At 55.0% G+C, this 17,895-nt stretch overlaps 11 protein-coding genes across 11 annotated transcripts; 8 read left to right on the forward strand and 3 right to left on the reverse strand.

The window, feature by feature from the left end:
* Positions 1-6: 6 nt before the first annotated feature.
* Positions 7-2,661, forward strand: DL89DRAFT_88370 (p53-like transcription factor). The gene is made up of 3 exons (XM_040892206.1): positions 7-441; positions 578-655; positions 873-2,661. Exons 1-3 carry the CDS (start codon positions 191-193, stop codon positions 2,593-2,595), a joined length of 2,052 nt encoding a protein of 683 aa, XP_040746459.1. The 5' UTR covers positions 7-190; the 3' UTR covers positions 2,596-2,661.
* On the reverse strand, positions 2,631-5,198 carry DL89DRAFT_265257 (uncharacterized protein). The gene has a single exon (XM_040886582.1). It carries the CDS (start codon positions 4,991-4,993, stop codon positions 2,693-2,695), a length of 2,301 nt encoding a protein of 766 aa, XP_040746460.1. The 5' UTR covers positions 4,994-5,198; the 3' UTR covers positions 2,631-2,692.
* On the forward strand, positions 5,077-6,268 carry DL89DRAFT_265258 (ubiquitin-conjugating enzyme). The gene is made up of 4 exons (XM_040886583.1): positions 5,077-5,306; positions 5,381-5,512; positions 5,598-5,738; positions 5,830-6,268. The coding sequence occupies exons 1-4, from the start codon at positions 5,162-5,164 to the stop codon at positions 5,859-5,861; spliced, it is 450 nt and encodes a 149-aa protein (XP_040746461.1). The 5' UTR covers positions 5,077-5,161; the 3' UTR covers positions 5,862-6,268.
* A 1,156-nt stretch (positions 6,269-7,424) lies between these two features.
* On the forward strand, positions 7,425-7,863 carry DL89DRAFT_265260 (uncharacterized protein). Its single transcript, XM_040886584.1, has one exon. It carries the CDS (start codon positions 7,454-7,456, stop codon positions 7,610-7,612), a length of 159 nt encoding a protein of 52 aa, XP_040746462.1. The 5' UTR covers positions 7,425-7,453; the 3' UTR covers positions 7,613-7,863.
* On the forward strand, positions 7,856-8,205 carry DL89DRAFT_265261 (uncharacterized protein). The gene has a single exon (XM_040886585.1). It carries the CDS (start codon positions 7,881-7,883, stop codon positions 8,187-8,189), a length of 309 nt encoding a protein of 102 aa, XP_040746463.1. The 5' UTR covers positions 7,856-7,880; the 3' UTR covers positions 8,190-8,205.
* A 417-nt stretch (positions 8,206-8,622) lies between these two features.
* DL89DRAFT_265262 (uncharacterized protein) lies at positions 8,623-9,392 on the forward strand. The gene has a single exon (XM_040886586.1). It carries the CDS (start codon positions 8,673-8,675, stop codon positions 9,246-9,248), a length of 576 nt encoding a protein of 191 aa, XP_040746464.1. The 5' UTR covers positions 8,623-8,672; the 3' UTR covers positions 9,249-9,392.
* Positions 9,393-9,421: 29 nt separating this feature from the next.
* Positions 9,422-11,626, forward strand: DL89DRAFT_88471 (cytochrome P450). Its single transcript, XM_040892207.1, has one exon. The coding sequence runs from the start codon at positions 9,840-9,842 to the stop codon at positions 11,427-11,429; it is 1,590 nt and encodes a 529-aa protein (XP_040746465.1). The 5' UTR covers positions 9,422-9,839; the 3' UTR covers positions 11,430-11,626.
* Positions 11,156-12,960, forward strand: DL89DRAFT_265264 (uncharacterized protein). The gene has a single exon (XM_040886587.1). The coding sequence runs from the start codon at positions 11,507-11,509 to the stop codon at positions 12,905-12,907; it is 1,401 nt and encodes a 466-aa protein (XP_040746466.1). The 5' UTR covers positions 11,156-11,506; the 3' UTR covers positions 12,908-12,960.
* On the forward strand, positions 12,954-14,033 carry DL89DRAFT_265265 (acid phosphatase/Vanadium-dependent haloperoxidase). The gene has a single exon (XM_040886588.1). It carries the CDS (start codon positions 12,993-12,995, stop codon positions 13,965-13,967), a length of 975 nt encoding a protein of 324 aa, XP_040746467.1. The 5' UTR covers positions 12,954-12,992; the 3' UTR covers positions 13,968-14,033.
* A 35-nt stretch (positions 14,034-14,068) lies between these two features.
* DL89DRAFT_220858 (P-loop containing nucleoside triphosphate hydrolase protein) lies at positions 14,069-14,401 on the reverse strand (the record flags this gene model as incomplete). The annotated part of the gene is made up of 1 exon (XM_040884479.1): positions 14,069-14,401. The coding sequence occupies one exon, from the start codon at positions 14,399-14,401 to the stop codon at positions 14,069-14,071; it is 333 nt and encodes a 110-aa protein (XP_040746468.1).
* Positions 14,402-16,184: 1,783 nt separating this feature from the next.
* DL89DRAFT_220833 (P-loop containing nucleoside triphosphate hydrolase protein) lies at positions 16,185-16,628 on the reverse strand (the record flags this gene model as incomplete). Its single annotated transcript, XM_040884476.1, has 1 exon — positions 16,185-16,628. A coding segment is annotated over one exon (444 nt), but the record flags the coding sequence as incomplete, so codon positions are not given.
* Between the last annotated feature and the right edge of the window lie 1,267 nt (positions 16,629-17,895).

The raw sequence follows: 17,895 nt of genomic DNA on the forward strand, positions 1-17,895 counted from the left end.
TATATATTTTATCCCAGTGCCCCTGCTCACCGTGGTGCTTAACTTATCACCTACCCTATCGTATTATCCTCCGCATACATAACCCGGAATACGCTTACCTGCCCCTCCGCATTATCACAATCCATCTTCTGTTCCACAACATATCCCCCCCCCCGCGATCGCACATCCGAACTTCCCAAGCGCCCAAATCATGATGGAAGAGACACCCAGCACTGCATGGTCGCCCAAGATTGCGTCGCAGCGCACAACCAGCGTGCCGGTGCCGCCGGGCGCTATGCCGCCACAGTACAGCCAGCAGCCGCTGGCCAACGCTGGGCAGCAGACGTCGCCGGTGTACAACGAGCAGCAGCTGGTGCAGCAGCCGGGCCAGCAGGCGCCGCAGACCGCAGCAGCCGGCTTCGATGCATTCCAAAACTACGCGCTGCATGTGCCGTTCATGAGGTTAGTATTGTGTGGGCATCTCTCCCTCCACCCCCAAACCCAGATTGCGGACATTACAGCGAATCCCTTCGCCGTTGACTTTTTCCTTTTTGCCAGCCGGGCTGTCCACTGAATAATTTCGTTTCATGCAATGTAGCTCCACCACCAGCAATCAGCTGTACATGGATGTGGCCGCTCGGCGCGAGCCCTCACTCCCACGCCCCACCATGACCAAGTAAGTAGAAAAACAAACAGAAAATGCAAAACGGGACGGGACAGCGAAAATCGAATTCCCGTGCCTACCGGCGATTTTTTTCCTTCGCGGGTCACTGGTTTATTAGACGGCATATTGGCCGCAATATCACGCTTGACCACAACCGGGGTTCCATGGGCCGGGTGTGACCGTAGAAAATCCAAAATATCCAGCTAAACACCGTTATCTACACAAGTAGCAGCGACATGGGAGCTAATGCAAGCGGGATCAACCTTGTCGAGTGGTACAAGGGACCGGATTCGTCATCGACATTGCCAAGCGTTGGTGCAGCGGCCAGCGTTGCCGGCACCATGGGCGCCGCCAGCAACAAGATCAGCTCGCTGCCGTTGATCCAGCGGCGGCGCACGGTGACGCACGGCAGCCGTCTGGACTCGGACCCGTTCTTTGTCGAGGCAGTGCAGTACAAGGACCTGTACAGCATGGACCAGAGCAACAAGTACAAGGTGCGGATCTTCCCGCAGATTGACCGCGGGTTCTTTTTGTCAGACAACGACTGGACGTGCTACCGCCGCAACTACTTCCAGGTGAGCAGCACGTTCTCGCTCATTGGCATGTCCGCGCCGGTGACCGACCCCGAGTGCCCGTGCCTGGTAGTCGACGGTGACCAGTCTGTGCGCACAGTTGTGCGGTTCCTGGTTGGCATCTCAGCACAGATTTCTGGCAGCGACAAGAAGATCGAGCTGGTGCAGCACACGCCCAAGCGCGACAAGGGCCCGCAGACAACGCCGCACGCGCAGCCGGTGCGGGCCTCGGGCAGCATGCACGCGACAGCCATCGGCATCAACTCCAACACGGCGTGCTTCGAGCGCCTGCAGTTCAAGACGGCCACAGCCAACAATGGCAAGCGCCGGGCCGCCCAGCAGTACTACGTGCTGGTGGTCGAGCTGTTTGGCGAGTGCGAGGATGGCTCGCGGGTGCTGATTGCTGCATCCGCATCCTCACCCATTGTTGTTCGCGGGCGGTCGCCCGGCCATTACGCCGACGGCAGCAACCGGCGCAACACATCGGGACACAGCACAAAGATCACCCCGTCGTATTCGGCCACCACCTTTGACCGCTACGCGCTGTCGTCCCACGCAGCGCTCAGATCCGCAAGCAACATGCTGCCATCGGTCACTAGCAGCTTCTCAAGCTCGGCTGACTATGCGTTCCAGTCCGACCCATCGTCACTGGCTGGCCACCCGTCGTACCAGCACCAATTGGCCCAGCAGCACCAGCACCAGCACCAGCACCAGCAGCACCAGCCGCCGCCGCAGAATGCGTTTGGAATCACACCCTTCGGCCTGCAGAACATGGTGCCCCAGCAGCGGCCCTACCAGACCGTCAGCCCGACCCAGATCGACTCCAACATGATGGCGGCCTCTTCTGATGCCATCGCTGCTGCTGCCCAAGCTGCTGCCGCTGCTGCCGCCGGCGTCTCGAATCCGTCGCCGACGCTGGCGCAGATGGCTGCTACCACAAGCCTGCAGACGCAGATGACGGCCCGCTCGGATGCCAGCACCTTGGCTGAGAGCGGCGGCCAGTTCGCATACCAGCTGCACAGCGAGCCAATCCCCATGTATCAGACCGAGAAGCCCCACGACACAAAGTACGTGGGCAGCACTCCCAGCCTGCCGCACATGTCGACCCAGTCGACGATATCCTCGGTGCCGTCGAACGTGCCGTCGGTCTCTGGATACACGCAGCAGCCGCAGTCTGGCGCCTTCTACGGGTCGTCAACGCCCGGGTTTGTGAGCCAGCAGCAGGGTGTCGCTGGCGGTGCTGCTAAGCAGCCGTGGGAGACGTCGCTGCCGCCGCTCGACTCGTTCATCCCATCAGCAAGCACTACTCCGGTGGTCGCCAGCATGGCCATGGGCGGCGGTGCCCCTGCTGCAGTGTCGCCGCTCGACGCTCAGCAATAACTGATGACCCCTCCCAGCCCTTCAGTGTGTATAAAATTTCCCTTAGTTTATTATCTTTGTCCTACTACAATAACCCAAATACCCAACCAAACCTGCGTCACGAGATGCTCAATAGGTCGCTCAACCTTTCAGCTAGCCCGGTGGCCGGGGAATCATCCGGCACCGGATTGCCTGCCAGCTGGCTTTGGAGCTCGTCGAACTCCACGCCGCACTCGGCTGTGAACGAGCGGGCCACGCTTGAGATGTACTCGACGTCGGCCTCAATCTGTCGGCGGCCATCGCTTGTGATCGGTGGCCGGATCTCACCCACCCGCTGCACAGTGTTCCTGAGCACAAGCTGCAGCACAAACGCCAGCATTGCGTGGATTGCCAGCCCGCCTGCCGACGCATCGCACGGGGTGTCGAGCGACACTAGCACAAACGTGTACAACTCCACAGGCGGCTGCTCCGGCTGCTGCATGTCCATGACCTCCAGCTGCTCCAGCTCCGGCAGCAAAATGTGCATTTTCTCGCCCAGCTCCACGGCCTCCTCGGTCGGCGACACGCTGAATGTCGGTACCTCGATGTTCATGTTGGACCGGCTCTGCTTCACTGCGTGCCAGACCGGAAGACCCGGCAGCCGCTGCAGCGCGGGCCTGAACCCGCTCGTGAGAAGAAACACTACTGCCGCCGAAAGTTTGCATGACAGATCGCCCGGCGCCTCCCTCAATTGGCTGAGGCCCTCAGTGAGCCCCAAAGCACGCACGGGTTCTAGAACCGCAGAAAGCTCCATGGTCGTTTGACAGGATTCGCGGAGGCATTCAACCACTGGGATTGCTGTCTCCCCCGCACATCCAAGGTGCTCTGACCAGCGCCGGGCAATCGCGCTCCCCAGGGCCCCCGTGGATTCGCTAATGTGCCGGCCAAGAACCGACAGCCCAACCACCGCTGACGCTGCATTCAACTTGTCCTCGCTTGTCAACGACCCGTAAATCGCCGTCCCGAACTCGTCGGGGTTGCCCGCACTGAGATCATCGTAGAAATCCAGTGCGAGCCGCGGGATCGAGAACCGCTGGGCTGTTTCCGCGAGCCGGTCTGACACAACGTTCGAAGCGTCAGCCACCAGTTGCGCAATGCTGGCAACGCCTGCATCAAGCCGGGTGGTTGGCACCAGGATAAACGCCCGCTCTACTATGCTGTTGAGGTGGGCAAACAGCGCCTTGATGGTCTCAGCTGCCTGCTTGGTGTATGGCTCGATCCGCCCAAACTCGATCTGCTGCAGCGGCTCCAGATACTGTGTCCGCGCGCCATCGAGCTCCTTGTCGACAAACGAGGTCAAATAGGGAATGAATGGCTCCAGCAGCAGCCGCAGCGACTCTGGCACCTGCTCCCCGTCCCCGCTGGCCTCCTCTGATGACCCGCCCACACACAGCGTCTTGTCGCTCATCGCCCGATCCAGCTGCGCCCAGAGTCCCACCATGCTTTCGTACATGTCAAACACAAACATCGCGTCGCTAGCCTTCAAAATCGCCTGGATGCTCGGATGTAGCAGCTCGCACATGCTGACCAGGAGCCCCTCCAGCACCTGGTCCACGCCGTCAATACCAGCCAGCTCCATAAATCCACGCTCACGTACGACTGCCTCAGAGACATAGTCCAGCGCACCGTCGATGCTGCTGCTGTCAGCAGCATCTGCCAGTAGCACTGCCAGACGCTCCGTCAGCAGATCGGTTGTCACCCGCACATACGCTGGGCGAACAATATCCCCGCTCTCATGCTTGTCCAGCAGCACGCGCAGCCCTGCCAATTTGTCGGCGTCCTGCTCCTTGATCGCTGCCTCAACCATCGTGACTGCCATGTCTCTGACCTTTTGCTCGCTGGCACCAATATCCACCGCATTCTCTCCCGGCTGTTCGCCAAACGACTTGCTCATAGCCCTTGCTCGATCCACAAGCTCCCATGCCTTCTCAACGTCTCCTTCGTCAACAAGCCTCTGGATCTTCCTTGGGAAGTCGGCATAGTCCCTGAAATACTCCATTGCCGACACCGACTTCTCCAACTGCCCTCGCACAGTCTCGATATTGACCACTCGTTCAAGAGCATTCGCCGATAGCGACTGTGCGTCTATAGTTTTCGAGAACGCCGATATGGCTACCTGCGTCTCTTGCACCAGCTTGCTGAGGGACGCAATGTCGCGAGCGATCTGTGGCGCCTGGTGCCGGAACCGCGCCTTGATACGGTCGTTGCTTTGCTGCGAATTCGTGGCCAGGAAATGCAGCTGTGTTGTCAGTTTCTGTGACAGCGTGTCGGTGCGGTTCTCTGCAGATATCGGGTCCGAGCTGGCCGACGAGAACTGCGCATTGAGCCATTGCTTCACATCAAAGGTCGAGCTCGAAAAGTCATCCAGCCGAATCTCCATTATTGAAAAAGGGTATGAAGTACTAGGTGTGCGGCGAAATGAGCGTGAAGCAAAGAGTGGCAAAAAACGGCCATGCGGCGTCACTCTTTTCCTCGCATTCTCTTTTACTATTTCCCTCGCTAATTTTATTTCTTGTAGCTCGAAGCTTGCAGATTCCCCTCATTGAAAATGTCGATGGTGCCAAAGAGAATTATGAAGGAGGTCGAGCGCCTGACCAAGGACCCTGTCCCCGGAATCAGCGCCGAGCCTCAGGAGGGCAACATTCGGTACTTCAGCGTGCTCATGGATGGCCCCGATTCGTCACCCTATGAAGGTAAGCATTGCGTCTCTTCCCGTAGGTGTCTCGAACCAGCAGCACAGCTGTCGCTAACTCGGAATCTCTGGTAGGCGGTCATTTCAGGCTGGAGCTGTTCTTGCCTGAGGAGTACCCCATGTCGCCGCCCAAGGTGCGCTTTCTGACGAAAATGTACCACCCAAACATTGACAAGCTGGGCAGAATCTGCCTCGACATTCTCAAAGGTAAGCAAGGCACGCTCACGCCCTGGCCAGCAATGCAGAGGCGACTACCAGGCTAAACATTTATCAGCTCCCATGCGTTCTGTAGACAAGTGGTCGCCCGCTCTGCAAATCCGCACCGTCCTGCTGTCTATTCAGGCTCTGCTGTCAGCCCCGAACCCCGACGATCCCCTGGCCAACGATGTTGCCGAGCACTGGAAGTCGGACGAGAAGGCTGCCATCCAAACGGGTAAGGATAACTCTTTTGCAATGCGTGGCCACATGGACGGCACAAGCACCAGCAAGCTGGCCACTAACCTGTTATTTCCTCAACCATGTAGCACGCGAGTGGACGCAAAAGCATGCCAAGTAGAAGGTTTCCATTTTTTTCTTGTTGCTTCCAAATATTGAACCTGTTAACCGCTGGCTGCATGTGGTGCTCCTCTCCCGCCAGCCTGCCACATGTGTACGAAAAATGTCTCAGCACAATATGCTTCATATATCCTTGGCATATTCTGAATTTCCCAGACTGCCGGAGAAGCTGTTTACTGCATTCACTCAGGGTGCTGATTCATGCATTTTGCTGGCTGTGGTGCACGCTATATTGCTTTGTCCGACGGTCTGGTGAATGCCGGGGGAGGGACATTTAATATGCTGCATCGTCGATGCAATTAGTCGATATTTCGTTGTATGTATTAGACGTGTTCGAGACCATCTGACAAAATGCTAGAGCGGCTGTGCTGGCTGCGGCCAAGAATTGCAGTGCACATCGTAAAAGAGAGACGTAGCCTATCTAGACCACACCTAGACTGCACCAAATATACTCCGTCAAGCCGCCATCAATTTGGACGTCCATCGACCGGACGCTCGACCACTGGTGCAAGCTGCTCATATTCACACTATATGTCCATGCGTATATATCAAGCCGGTCTCGAGGAATTCTCGCCAGGAATTATCATAATTTCCTTTTTTTTTTCTCGGTACCCTTGCGGAATTGCCTTTCTCTTCCTCTTTCCCCGCTCAACCTCTTGCTGCATCTCTCATCTTCTCACCACACCCTGGTTGTGCCTTTGCCCAGAAATCTGGTTGAAATTCTAGCTTCAGTCGATCCTTGCTGTCACGAACCTTCCCATCTCACCTGCACTCTCTTCTCTCGCAATCGTTTCTGTCGTCAAAGATCCATACAGCATATTCATACTACACCTGTTTCATGATGCAGGCAGTCTACACTGCACACCCAGGCAGCAGCCTGGCCGCCACAATTCACGGCATGTTAATTCATCCAGGCGACGTTGAGTACTCGCCATTCAGCTCGGTCTCCGACAAGAGTGAATTCATTGAGGACGCCAGCGAAGGACCAGGAGGGCTTTACAATTTGTACCAGCGGGCAGAGGAAAGGAAACTGCGGCGACACGCAAACCACCGCTATACGACATCTACACATCACACAGAATTCTCGCAGGACACGATGGAGAATCCAGGCCACAGCCGGTCCAGAACGCTGACGAGTCTGAGTGTTGACGGCCTTGGAGTCAGTTTAAACACACAGGACTCGCATAGCTGTGGCAACTGCGGAAGCACACTGGTAGATGAGCCAATGCGGTGCGACGTGAGAGATACAAGCAGCACACGACCAGCATTCCTGTCACAGCCACCTACGTCGTTCGATTTCTACATAAACGATCAAGATGACGCTGCCAGCAGCACGAGCCGGTCGACAGCGCGTCAGCTAACGCACGCTCTATACACACACCTGGCGCGCCCTGTTTCCAGCCGCTCTCATAAAAACTACGCAGACGTTTCCGGGGGACAGCATTTCATAGTGCGCCGGCACACACATTTTCCCGAGGTTACCGAGGTGTTTGATTGCGATGATCTGAGCGTTGCGTACCGCAAGATATCTCACACCAACAAGCAGTGGCTGGAGACATTCCACAATGTGGCGGAGGACAATAAAGGCAATTCATGGCCTGCATCGTCGCAGAGCTCTGCGGTTACCGCCACGCACCTGTTCCCGAGCCGCACAGTGTCATATGGGGGCTCGATTGTCTCGCAGGACAGCTTGGGTGGATCGCCGGCGCCATCCATATCTGGATGCTACAGCGGCGTGCCTTCAGTTGCTGACACCAACGTCGCGTCGACCATGCGGCCCTTCTCACCTTCATATTCTCTCAGTCCCTCTACGAGCTCCTCCATGCATTGCCCACGACGGCGTCGCCGCCGTCCGCCGTCCTATGACAAGAACCCGTTGTGGGAGATCTCAACACCATATCCGAACCAGTTCCCCATGCACTGCCGTGACGCTCGAGGCGTAATTGACCCCGTGCCATTGACCTCAATGGTCCTGGACCGCCACAAGTTTTGCTACCGGTTTCAGCTGGCAGGAAAGAAGATGAGGTGGGTGGCGAAGCGGTTCGGTGGGCAGCGGACAGAGTTACAGTGCTATGTGCGCAACGCGATTGTGGCGGTCATGTTGTTTGACTATGAGCCGGTCACAGGCTTGCCACAATCGAGGCGTCCTATGCCAGGCGCATTGCCACTGCTCAAATGTCAAGACACTGCTCCCTGTGGCGACTGCTCACCCAGGATTGTAGTCTTACCGGCGGCCTTTCGGAAGCTGGCGAATGTGGATCCGGCTGTTGTCGAGTCGTTTGTTCTGTTTACCGGCATTGAGGTTTTTGAATGCCTGTTCATTCTCTAGTACAAGAATTCATGAACAACCTACGACAGTGGATAGCCGGCCGGAGCGCTTCGGCGGGCATGTCCGTTAAACCGGCCTTGTCAAAACGGCTGGCAAAGACATGTTTTGTTTGGCCATACAAGTAGAGGTGATTGTTGCAAATTTCTTCTTGGTGTTTGGCCGTGCCTTCTTTGAAGCAGCTTATGTGCGCTCGGATGCTGTGGGAGAGGGAACCCAGCGTGGATTAAAATAGCTTGGCGCTAGAAACAGAGTACAATGGCATAGCGGTTTCCAAATTGGCGTGTGCAGATTGGAAAGACCTACGACCCACGACCCAACGACTGCTTGTTATTCTTTTTGTTCCATAGCAGCTGCAAACCAGAAGCTGCAGTGGCTCGCCCAGGTATAAAAGCCCTGTGTCTTGGCCTCAAGGCTAGCCGGCTACCCCATACAGCAACAATCCATCAAGACCTATATCAGCCATTATTTTTCACACTTCAAACGATGACTGCCAGCACTGCTACTTCGTCGCTCTGCATCAAGCACACCCTCGCCAACTTTGTTGTCCGCGCCTTCATGGGCGGCCGCCCTGCTTCCACACTACATACTGTGCATTCTACCCCATGCAGCTCGTCTGCACGCTCGGCCTGCACATCACCCCAGCCCTCCGCCCTGCAAGTGTGCACCGGTGCCCTTTATGATGTGGCAGCAATTGCAGCTCGCTCAGTGACAGTGCTCGCCCTGCTTGCATCTGCTGTGCTTTCCAAGCCTCCACCACGTGCCAATCCCGGCACCCGGCAGGTCATGCCGATAAGCAGCACGCGTGGTAGCCGCAGGCTGCCGACTGTCGCCGACCTGGATCAGCGGCTGCCAGTGCTCTCACTAGCCAAATCAAGCAACCCCAAACACCGGGAAATGTGTTTGGAGAAGTGCCCGATTTGCCTCGACTGCGTTGGAGAATGCACAAAGGTGCGCGTTCTTCCCTGCAAGCACTATTATCATGCGGAATGCATTGACAGCTGGGCCACAACGCAGTCGACCCGTTGTCCTATGTGCAAAGCTGACTGCATGGAATTTTGAGCACCGCTGATGCCACACCCTCTTCCCTCCTTCCCTCCTTCCTTTCTATTCAAGCCATGTATATGATTAATTGTTCAAACTCGTCTCACTCCTCTTCGCCCTGTTCAGTCTATTGCTGTTGGAACATCTAATACAATGTATCCCCCCCCCATTTGGAGATCGCAGGACAGTGACTAGTGTAGTGGGGGTGAATGCTCTATGCATTGCACATGCACGTCCCTCAGCAGATGTGCTGGAATAATGGCAGCATGGCTTGGTCCTGCAACAGAAAAGTATTGGCGCCGCTGTCTGGTTGGCTCGTTCCGAGATGACTTGGGAAAGCCAATGCAGATATATGAGCCTTGCACATCCGCCTTGTGGAAATCCCTACCAATGCGTTTTTTGCTTTATAAGGAATGCACGAACGACCAGTATCCCCCAGGCCATTCTCGCTTTCTTTCTGTCAGAATCTGACCACTCATCCTGCTTTTTGGCACATCCCTTTTTAATTCCTGCTCTTGCGGATCTTGCGCAATCCACGCTCCTTTCATTTCCCCTTCTACTAACAGCCAAGTCATATATTACAACACGTCAGCACTTTTTGTGTGCACCATGCCTGATAGTATCATAGCGAAGCACGCCATTGAGCTTGCTAAAGAGCTCGGTATCAGCTCGACAGCTGACGCCATCATAGCAGCTGCGACGTGCATATTGCTGTACTTCATTAGCACCCCTATCTACCACCTGTTCCTGTCACCTTTGGCCAGGGTGCCCGGGCCGCGCCTCAATGCCATTTCCAACATCCCGCTCAACCGTGCAGTCCTCGCAGGCAACTACCACCTGTACTCACGCCAGATGCACGAAAAGTACGGACCGGTGGTACGCCTAGCTCCAAACAAGGTCTCGACATCCAACACATCCGACACACGCACCATCCTTGCTACCCACGCATTCCGCAAATCACAGTTCTACGACCAAGGCAAGCTGATATTGCCGAGCTTGTTCTCAACCACCGACCCAGAGACGAACAAGGTCCGGCGTCGGCAGTTGGGCAACGCGTTTGCGATGCACACTATCCGGTCAATGGAGGATTTAGTTATTCAGGATGGCGCGTGGTCACTTGTCAAGCACTGGCGGGCGCTGGCGGAAAGCGGCGGTGCAAACAATGGTTGGGCACGTGCAAACTACTATCAGGGATTCCATTCCATTGCCATTGACGTGATCGGGGCACTCGGGTTTGGCCATAGCTTTGGCATCCTGCAGAGCGGCAATGCCGAGATTATTAGCTGGATCAATGACGCGCTGAAAATGTCAAGCATCCGCAGCTCATACCCGATCACCAAGCACATCCCGTGGATGTTCAAGAAGTACAAGCGTGGTGAGCAGCAGCTGATTTCGTTCGTCAAGAGCACGGTCGCCGAGCGTAGAAAGCTGATACAGGAGACTGGAAAGCCACCGCGCGAAGATATTTTGCAGAGATTTATTGAGGCCGTTGATCCAGCCACTGGCCAGAAGATCACCGAGGACGAACTGCACACCGAAATCATTTTGCTCAACAATGCAGGTACTGATACCACCAGCCATACGCTATCGTGGACCCTGATGTACCTTCTACACTACCCAGATATCCACCGGCGCGTGTGCAAGGATATCCGCTCTGCCTTCCCCGATCACTCTGCCCCTATTCGCTATGATGAGGCCAAGTCTTTGCCGTATCTGACTGCAGTCATCTACGAATCTCTGCGCATGATGCCCTCAGTCTCTGGCCTATTGCCCCGCGTAGTGCCATCGGGCGGGTTTGAGCTAGGCGGCTACCACATCCCTGGCAAGAGCGAGATTTGTCTGGCGTTTGCCGCCTGTCAACGTAACAGCGAGATGTGGGACGAGCCCAATCGGTTCAAGCCAGAGCGTTTCCTGGGCCCACATGCCGACCAGCGCATGAGGGAGGTGATGGCTTTCAGCTCTGGGGTGCGCGTCTGCATCGGCAGGAACCTGGCATGGGTGGAGCTGTACACGGTCCTGGCCAACATTCTGCGTGAGTTCGACATGCGGGTGCCCGAGGACTCTGAGTACGGCCCGCAAAGGAAGAACGAGATTGGCGAGCCGGCAGAAATACCTGGTGCTGCGTTCATCACTTGTGGCCCTCGCAACCCAAAGGTCGACTGCTGGATCGATATTCGGCGCCACTCATCCGCAGTTTGAACTCTCCTCCTTCTCTTGACTTCTTTACTTCATTTTCCTGTTTGCTGTTTATTTCGCCCTTACGGAATGCTAGCAAAATGCAGTCTGCTAGAGCAACTAAATTGGACCGCCCGGAGCGGCGATATGCAAGCAGGTCAGCATTGCAGCATGCAGTACAGTCTATGAGCGTTGACGGCAAGCCAGCCCTGATGCAGCTTGAGGGCATGGGCACGCTGTGGAAGCAGCAACAGCAGCAGCAGCATCAGCATAATGACAGCAAGAAAAAAGCGTGTGTGGAGCCCTTCGCGTACCCGGCATTGCAGCAAATTTCGTTCCAGAATGCACTTGTGGTTGTAAATGAGGCAATAGCCAGCTCTGCGTCTCATGCCAGGAGGCTAGAGCCACAGGATCATAATGCTCAAGCCCAAGGTCAGCATGGAGCAGCTCAAGCACAGCGCAAACCGGTAGATCCAGCACCAGCACCAGCACCAGCACCAGCACCAGCACCAGCACTAGCACCAGCACTAGCACCAGCGGCGCCAAAGCCGACTCAACCAAACGGTAGACCAGCTAATGCACATACTCCATCACTGCAATCAAATATCCCTGGCAGAGACTCTGGGCCGCGTAAGGATTTTGCTAAATCCGACAAGGCACGAACAGCGATGGATCTGGATAGCAATTCTCAGAGACTGCAACGACAGCAGCCAGCTGCTCAACAGCCACAGCCGCAGGTTTCAAAAGCGACCAGTCTAATGAAACCCCTGAACATGAGATCCAGTGAGAGCCGCGGAGGAAGCTCTGACCTCGGCTGGGAGTCCGAAAACGATGCCTTGGAACATGCAGATACACGATCAATGCAGCCTGCGGTCCAGCCCGCTCGCCAGCAGACATATGCGGATACTCCACTGCGCGCTGACAGCAGCTTGCAGGAAGCTCGGTCGGATCATGCGGTGGCCAGTAAGTCCAGAGAGGTACTTCGGCCGCCACTGCCTCCTGCAGCGCCCGTTGCTAGCACCAGCAGGGTGCAGACGCAGGATGATCTAACTGTGGACAGCATCAGCCCTATGGATGCTGATCTAGCCCCACATCCCGCTCCTGCTAGCTCCAGCAAAGGCAAAAAAGTGGATAGTGGCACCACTACTGTACCAAGTACCAAGCGCCAGGCGATGCAGCAAGGCCCGTCGGTAGCAGATGTAGTTTCTCCACCTGCCAAGCGTCCAAGGGCAGAGAGTGCAGAAGCGGTAGGCGCTAAGCAGCTGGTACTGCCATGGCCCGGTGGCGCAGCTCCGAGCACGAGCCAGCTTGGACAGTCTGGTCAGCAAACAGCCCTAGACGAGATGGATAAGGCCACAAACGAGCTTAGTTTCTATCTCCTTTCCTCATACGTCCTGTCGAGCCAGGGCTTCGAGATCCCTGGAGCTGTCGGCGAAGATGTGGACAGGCTGCTCGATAGCGCGCTTGAGGCAGCAGCCAGAATTGAGCGTGGAGTAGACTAGTGGCGAAACCTAGCCCGAAAATAAAATTTGCTACAGGCTTTTGCTGTTCTTCTTTCCAAACCCCACATCAATTGTATTTTCTATCATGACCTCGTTTTTTGCTTGGCTCGCGAATGCGCGGCTGCCGGCCTCAATGGTCGTCTCGTATATCCCCGACTGGATAGTGACGTGCTCGTGCACGCTCATTTGGCTATACCTTGGAATTGCAACGCCGCATTACCAGTACTTTTCAGTCACCGACAAGGAAATATCGTACCCGTACGTAAAGCCCGAGGACCAGACAGTGACTGTGCCTATGCTGTTCTTTATTGCGACGGTGGTGCCGGCGGTGATAGTGGTGCTGTATTCGCTCTGCCTCCGCCGCAACCTACACGACCTGCATGTTGGCTTGCTGGGCTTGCTTCTGACTATCTCGCTGACGCTGATGTTCACAAACGGCCTGAAGAATGTGCTTGGCCGGCCACGGCCCAACCTGCTCGCGCGCTGCCAGCCCCGGCACCCCAAGGACGGCGGCCCGCTGGCCGATCCACCGCAGGGTCTGTCCAGCATCGACATTTGCGAGCAGCCCTCTATCGGTGTACTGAATGAGGGATTCCGGAGCTTCCCGTCGGGGCACACCTCGCTGTCGTTCGCCGGCATGACATACTTGTCGCTGTATCTGGCTGGCAAGCTGCATGTATTTGACAACCAAGGCCATTCATTCAAGTCGTTTATTGTGATGTTCCCAATCTTGGTTGCTGGCATGGTTGGCGCGTCGCGTGTCGCCGACTATTGGCATCATCCGACGGATGTGTTTGCCGGCGCCTTTGTTGGCCTGGCTACTGCCCTTTTCAGCTACCACCAGTATTATCCCGTATTGTATTTTGTGCATTGTGACAGGCCGTTTGACCCGCGCAAGGCGCCATCGCCGATATTGCCTGTTGTCGATGAGGAATTCCATCGGCGCCGTATGAATGCTGGCGAGGGGCACGGTTACGCTATGTCACCCACGACAAGCAGCAACAATTTTGCTGAGGATAGTCAAGAGGCACTGGTCAGACTAGAGAGTGGCCGCAACTAGGATTCTTCTATATTTGATAGCGCGTTTTGTTGGTCCATTATATTCGAGCTGATGATATTCGTTGCACATGGCACATGTCCTAGGCGCAATACAGGGTGGCATTAGAAGTTGTTTGAGGCTACCATATCAGCAAAGTGGCCGCCCTTGGCAAGCAGGATGGCCGGTGTGTCGAACTCGGCAATGCAGCCGTTATCCATGACGATGATCCGGTCGCTTCTCATGACGGTTTCAAGACGGTGCGCGATAGTCAAAATAGTACTGCCCGCAAACTCCTGGTGAATTACATCGTGGATGAGTTTATCTGTTTCCCGGTCAACGTCGGCTGTAGCCTCATCGAGCACCAGAATCTTGCTCTTGCGAATCAGCGTGCGGGATAGACTGAACTGCTGTCGCTGTCCAGCACTGAGGCTTCTGGATTGAGGGAAAATGAACATGTTCAGTCCCCAGTCCTTTCGGGCAAAATGATGGAAACGGCGGGTGGGAGGAACACCAACAAAGTCGAGCAGTCGTCGAACAATCGATCCCTGCAGCTCTTCGTCAGCTGCATTCGCTGTCTTCTCAGGTGAGTGCCCATGCTTTTGGTGCTTGGATGCTGGGTTCACAAACTCGACGGCCTGGGTGGTCTGCAATGCAGCCCACATATCCTCGATCGTAAACTGGTTGAGAGGATCAAGGTTAGCCCTTACAGTATCCGTAAACAGCGTCGAATCCTGAGGAATAATTGCCAGGTTTGGGCGTAGGCAGTCGGCCCGCAGTGTTGAGATATCTACGCCGTCTATGAATATCGATCCGCTCTCGCCTCAACCAGACGGAACAGAGCGCGTGTCAGCGAAGATTTGCCTGCACCGGTTCGGCCCACGATGCCAATATGCTCACCCCCTTGATGCTCAGAGTGACATCCCTCAGCACCAGGCCGTGTCCAGATTTGTACCGCATGCTGTAGCCACAGATCTCGATGTCGCCCTTGGATGGCCAGTCTGATGGCATCGATCTTTGGCCTTCAGCCCACGCCTTCTCACACGGACGGTCAGTGAATCTGCGGAACTCGCCCACAGTATCGCCCATTTTCGCCACCCGACCTTTAATTGCCACCAGACACTGTATGTCCGAGATTAAATTCCTGGCCAACCCCTCGAACACCTTGAGCTCGACAACAGTTATCGCACTACCAGTGAGCTGCGACTGCAATATGATAGCTGACTTTATCAATATGCTTAGGCACTCGCCGACAAGCATAGAGATGGTTCCTGCCAGGTTTTGCATAGACTGTATCTGAGAATTGATGCGAAGCCAATCGTCTGAAGCCTCAGAGAATCTGGTAGTGAAATGATCACCGACTTTATGGACACGGATGGTCGTCTGGCCACTGGAAAGAGGCCGCTTGGCGTCATGCATCCGTGACAGGTACTTTAATTCGATGGCCTGGGACTTTGCCATTACTGCGAATGATAGCGAGGATATACTGTCCGACAAGTATGCTAAAAGCGGTGCCAGCAAAAGAAGGAGGGGTGCCCTTGAACCTACGCGGTAGACACACAACACACCAACCACTGCTGAGGAAACACACGACTGAAGTATATTTGGCAGCTCGTTTGCAACCTCATGGCTGCAGTTGCGGAACAGCCGTTTTGTTTGGTAGTGGTCTGTGCTCTCAAACAGCGACATCGGAGCAAGCACAAGCCCAGACATCAGCATTCGGTGAACGCGGTCCTCTACATGCTTTCCAGTGACATTCTCCCGGATGAACTGTCTGGCCCGATGCATAGACCTGTGGACGATATTCGACAGCGCCCTTCCACCAGCGTATCTCAACAACGAACGCCCATCAATAGCACCACGGCTCCCGCTCAATGAATCGATTGCTAGGCTATCGAAGATATACCCGACAATAGGATCGAAGACCGCTGACACAATACTATAGGCTAGCACTGGGACTCCGAAGAGGTGGACAAGATAGGCGATGTTTGACCATTTGATACCTCCCAACCCATTCGATGTGTCCCTGTGCCGAGCTGAATCGACAGGCACAACCTTTGGTGGCGATGCTGAGACTCCTGTCACTGTATTAAGCGAAGTATCTGAACCAGTATCGCTGTGGTAACACCTCACAGCAACGGAATGCACTCGCGGCTGGGTCTGAATATCTACAACAGCTGTGCTGTTCTCGATACGAACATTCTGATTAGCAAATGGTTTCAGGTGGTCCGAGTTCATGGATACAACACGCAGCTTATCGCCAAGGATGCCCGTGTTCAGCAAGACATGGTCAAGCAAATGGCGCTTGATGTGCGGATCGACTGCGGATAGTGGATCGTCCAGGATATAGATATCCGCCTTCGTGTAGATAGCCCTTGCCAGTGCCACCCGTGCCTTTTGTCCACCAGAAATATTGCCGCCATCGTCGCTTATGATAGTCATATCACGATCAGGCCACCGACTGATGTCCTCAGCCAAGGCACACGCGTCAATAACACGCCGGTAGAGCTCCTCCTCATAGTTGTTTCCAAACAGAATATTTGCCCGCAGTGTATCGTCAAGGAAGTAAGGGTTTTGCTCCACGTAGGCAACTCGGCCAGCCACAAACCCTGTCCCGGCTGTCAGCCTCACTTCTCCGCACATTCCCAGTAACAGAGTCGTCTTTCCGGACCCAACGCTGCCCATTACCGACACCAGTTCACCGGCATTCACTTTGAGTGTCACATCCTTGAGAGTGTCCGCCTTATAGCCTTTACTTACTGAGAACGAGCAGCAGTCCAGCTCAATACAAGGGCCAGAGCAAGCGGCTGTATCGGTGACCTCAATGGTGGTCATAGGCGTTGGGAACAGGTACTTTTCGGCCTTGATGTTTATGCTGGCAATATTTGTGACTTTGCGGAATCCCGAAACTGTTCGGTGTAAACTCCTCTCCAGGTTCGAAAACTGGTCGATGAGCTGCAACATTTCGACCCCAGACATGTTTCGGCCATTCTTAAAATGCCACTGAACCGTGATAAGTGATGACAGTTGCGCTGAGAGCTCAGTGGCCAAGCTGTACAGGAACTGGACACCCGAGATAGCATGCGATAGACAATATGCCTTCCACCCAGGGGTGACTACTGAACGAGTGCGGCGACTGTTCTTTGGCTTGTTGAGGTACCTCTCCTCCCAGCCATTAAATTTTATAGTCTTGATGTTCGAGTAAATGTCGTCGATGGAATAATGCTCTGACATGCCCATACAAATATCCATGGCCTGGGAATGCCTGAATATGATGATGATTCGCTGTATCAGGGACATCACTAGCAGCATTATTGCTGGTGCTGCAGCAGCTCGACCAACCTGCAGATACGCCGTGTATAACGAAGCAGCTGCTGAAAACATCCAAGTTACGCTATCCCAGGCAGATAGCATGGAGTCCAAAAGCTCGTCGACAGACCCATGTCTTGTAAATGTGGCCCTGCCACTTCCTGGTTGCTTAGTCTGTCGCTGTGCACACCAGAACTCGGCTGCTCTGGTAATCCGCCTTTTCTCAGTTCTGACAAAGCCGTGGATGCGGGTTTCCATGCATGATGTCAGCAGCAAAAGCAGGTTGCCAGTCAGATACAGATACACTTCGTACCACATATGCTTGGCCGGGTCATCAACACAGTCCAAGATGTATCCGGCAACGATGGTGCGGTAAAGTGGAACAACCCTGAGTAACGACTCGATGGCCAGAAGCGGCAGCAGTGAGCTCCTTGCCATCCGAACGATGGCACGCATGGCAAAAAGGTGCTCTTTAGGATTAATTACAAACTCGCGGCAAATAGTGCTGGTTCGAAGGCGCTCTGGAAGCGGGCAAAAGTCATCAGTCGCCAATTCACGCATGCGCAAGACTTGAAGGAGCCCAAACTCTTTGAAGTACAGTAAGCTAGCCAGGAACGTACTCAGGTCGCTCCACTCGGAGGCA

Source organism: Linderina pennispora, assembly GCF_002104995.1.
Source record: "Linderina pennispora strain ATCC 12442 chromosome Unknown DL89scaffold_2, whole genome shotgun sequence".
Lineage (NCBI taxonomy): Eukaryota > Fungi > Kickxellomycota > Kickxellomycetes > Kickxellales > Kickxellaceae > Linderina > Linderina pennispora.

What these genes read in the sequence shown, in the direction of transcription:
- DL89DRAFT_265257 (XM_040886582.1), bottom strand. Translation starts at nt 4,993, where the DNA reads ATGGAGATTCGGCTGGATGACTTTTCGAGCTCGACCTTTGATGTGAAG.
- DL89DRAFT_265262 (XM_040886586.1), top strand. Translation starts at nt 8,673, where the DNA reads ATGACTGCCAGCACTGCTACTTCGTCGCTCTGCATCAAGCACACCCTC.
- DL89DRAFT_88370 (XM_040892206.1), top strand. Translation starts at nt 191, where the DNA reads ATGATGGAAGAGACACCCAGCACTGCATGGTCGCCCAAGATTGCGTCG. An exon ending in CTGCATGTGCCGTTCATGAG is followed by an intron (nt 442 to 577) that starts GTTAGTATTGTG and finishes CATGCAATGTAG; the next exon opens with CTCCACCACCAGCAATCAGC. An exon ending in CCACGCCCCACCATGACCAA is followed by an intron (nt 656 to 872) that starts GTAAGTAGAAAA and finishes CTACACAAGTAG; the next exon opens with CAGCGACATGGGAGCTAATG.
- DL89DRAFT_265258 (XM_040886583.1), top strand. Translation starts at nt 5,162, where the DNA reads ATGTCGATGGTGCCAAAGAGAATTATGAAGGAGGTCGAGCGCCTGACC. An exon ending in CTGCCTCGACATTCTCAAAG is followed by an intron (nt 5,513 to 5,597) that starts GTAAGCAAGGCA and finishes TGCGTTCTGTAG; the next exon opens with ACAAGTGGTCGCCCGCTCTG. An exon ending in GAAGGCTGCCATCCAAACGG is followed by an intron (nt 5,739 to 5,829) that starts GTAAGGATAACT and finishes TCAACCATGTAG; the next exon opens with CACGCGAGTGGACGCAAAAG.
- DL89DRAFT_265260 (XM_040886584.1), top strand. Translation starts at nt 7,454, where the DNA reads ATGGCCTGCATCGTCGCAGAGCTCTGCGGTTACCGCCACGCACCTGTT.
- DL89DRAFT_265264 (XM_040886587.1), top strand. Translation starts at nt 11,507, where the DNA reads ATGCAGTCTGCTAGAGCAACTAAATTGGACCGCCCGGAGCGGCGATAT.
- DL89DRAFT_265261 (XM_040886585.1), top strand. Translation starts at nt 7,881, where the DNA reads ATGAGGTGGGTGGCGAAGCGGTTCGGTGGGCAGCGGACAGAGTTACAG.
- DL89DRAFT_265265 (XM_040886588.1), top strand. Translation starts at nt 12,993, where the DNA reads ATGACCTCGTTTTTTGCTTGGCTCGCGAATGCGCGGCTGCCGGCCTCA.
- DL89DRAFT_88471 (XM_040892207.1), top strand. Translation starts at nt 9,840, where the DNA reads ATGCCTGATAGTATCATAGCGAAGCACGCCATTGAGCTTGCTAAAGAG.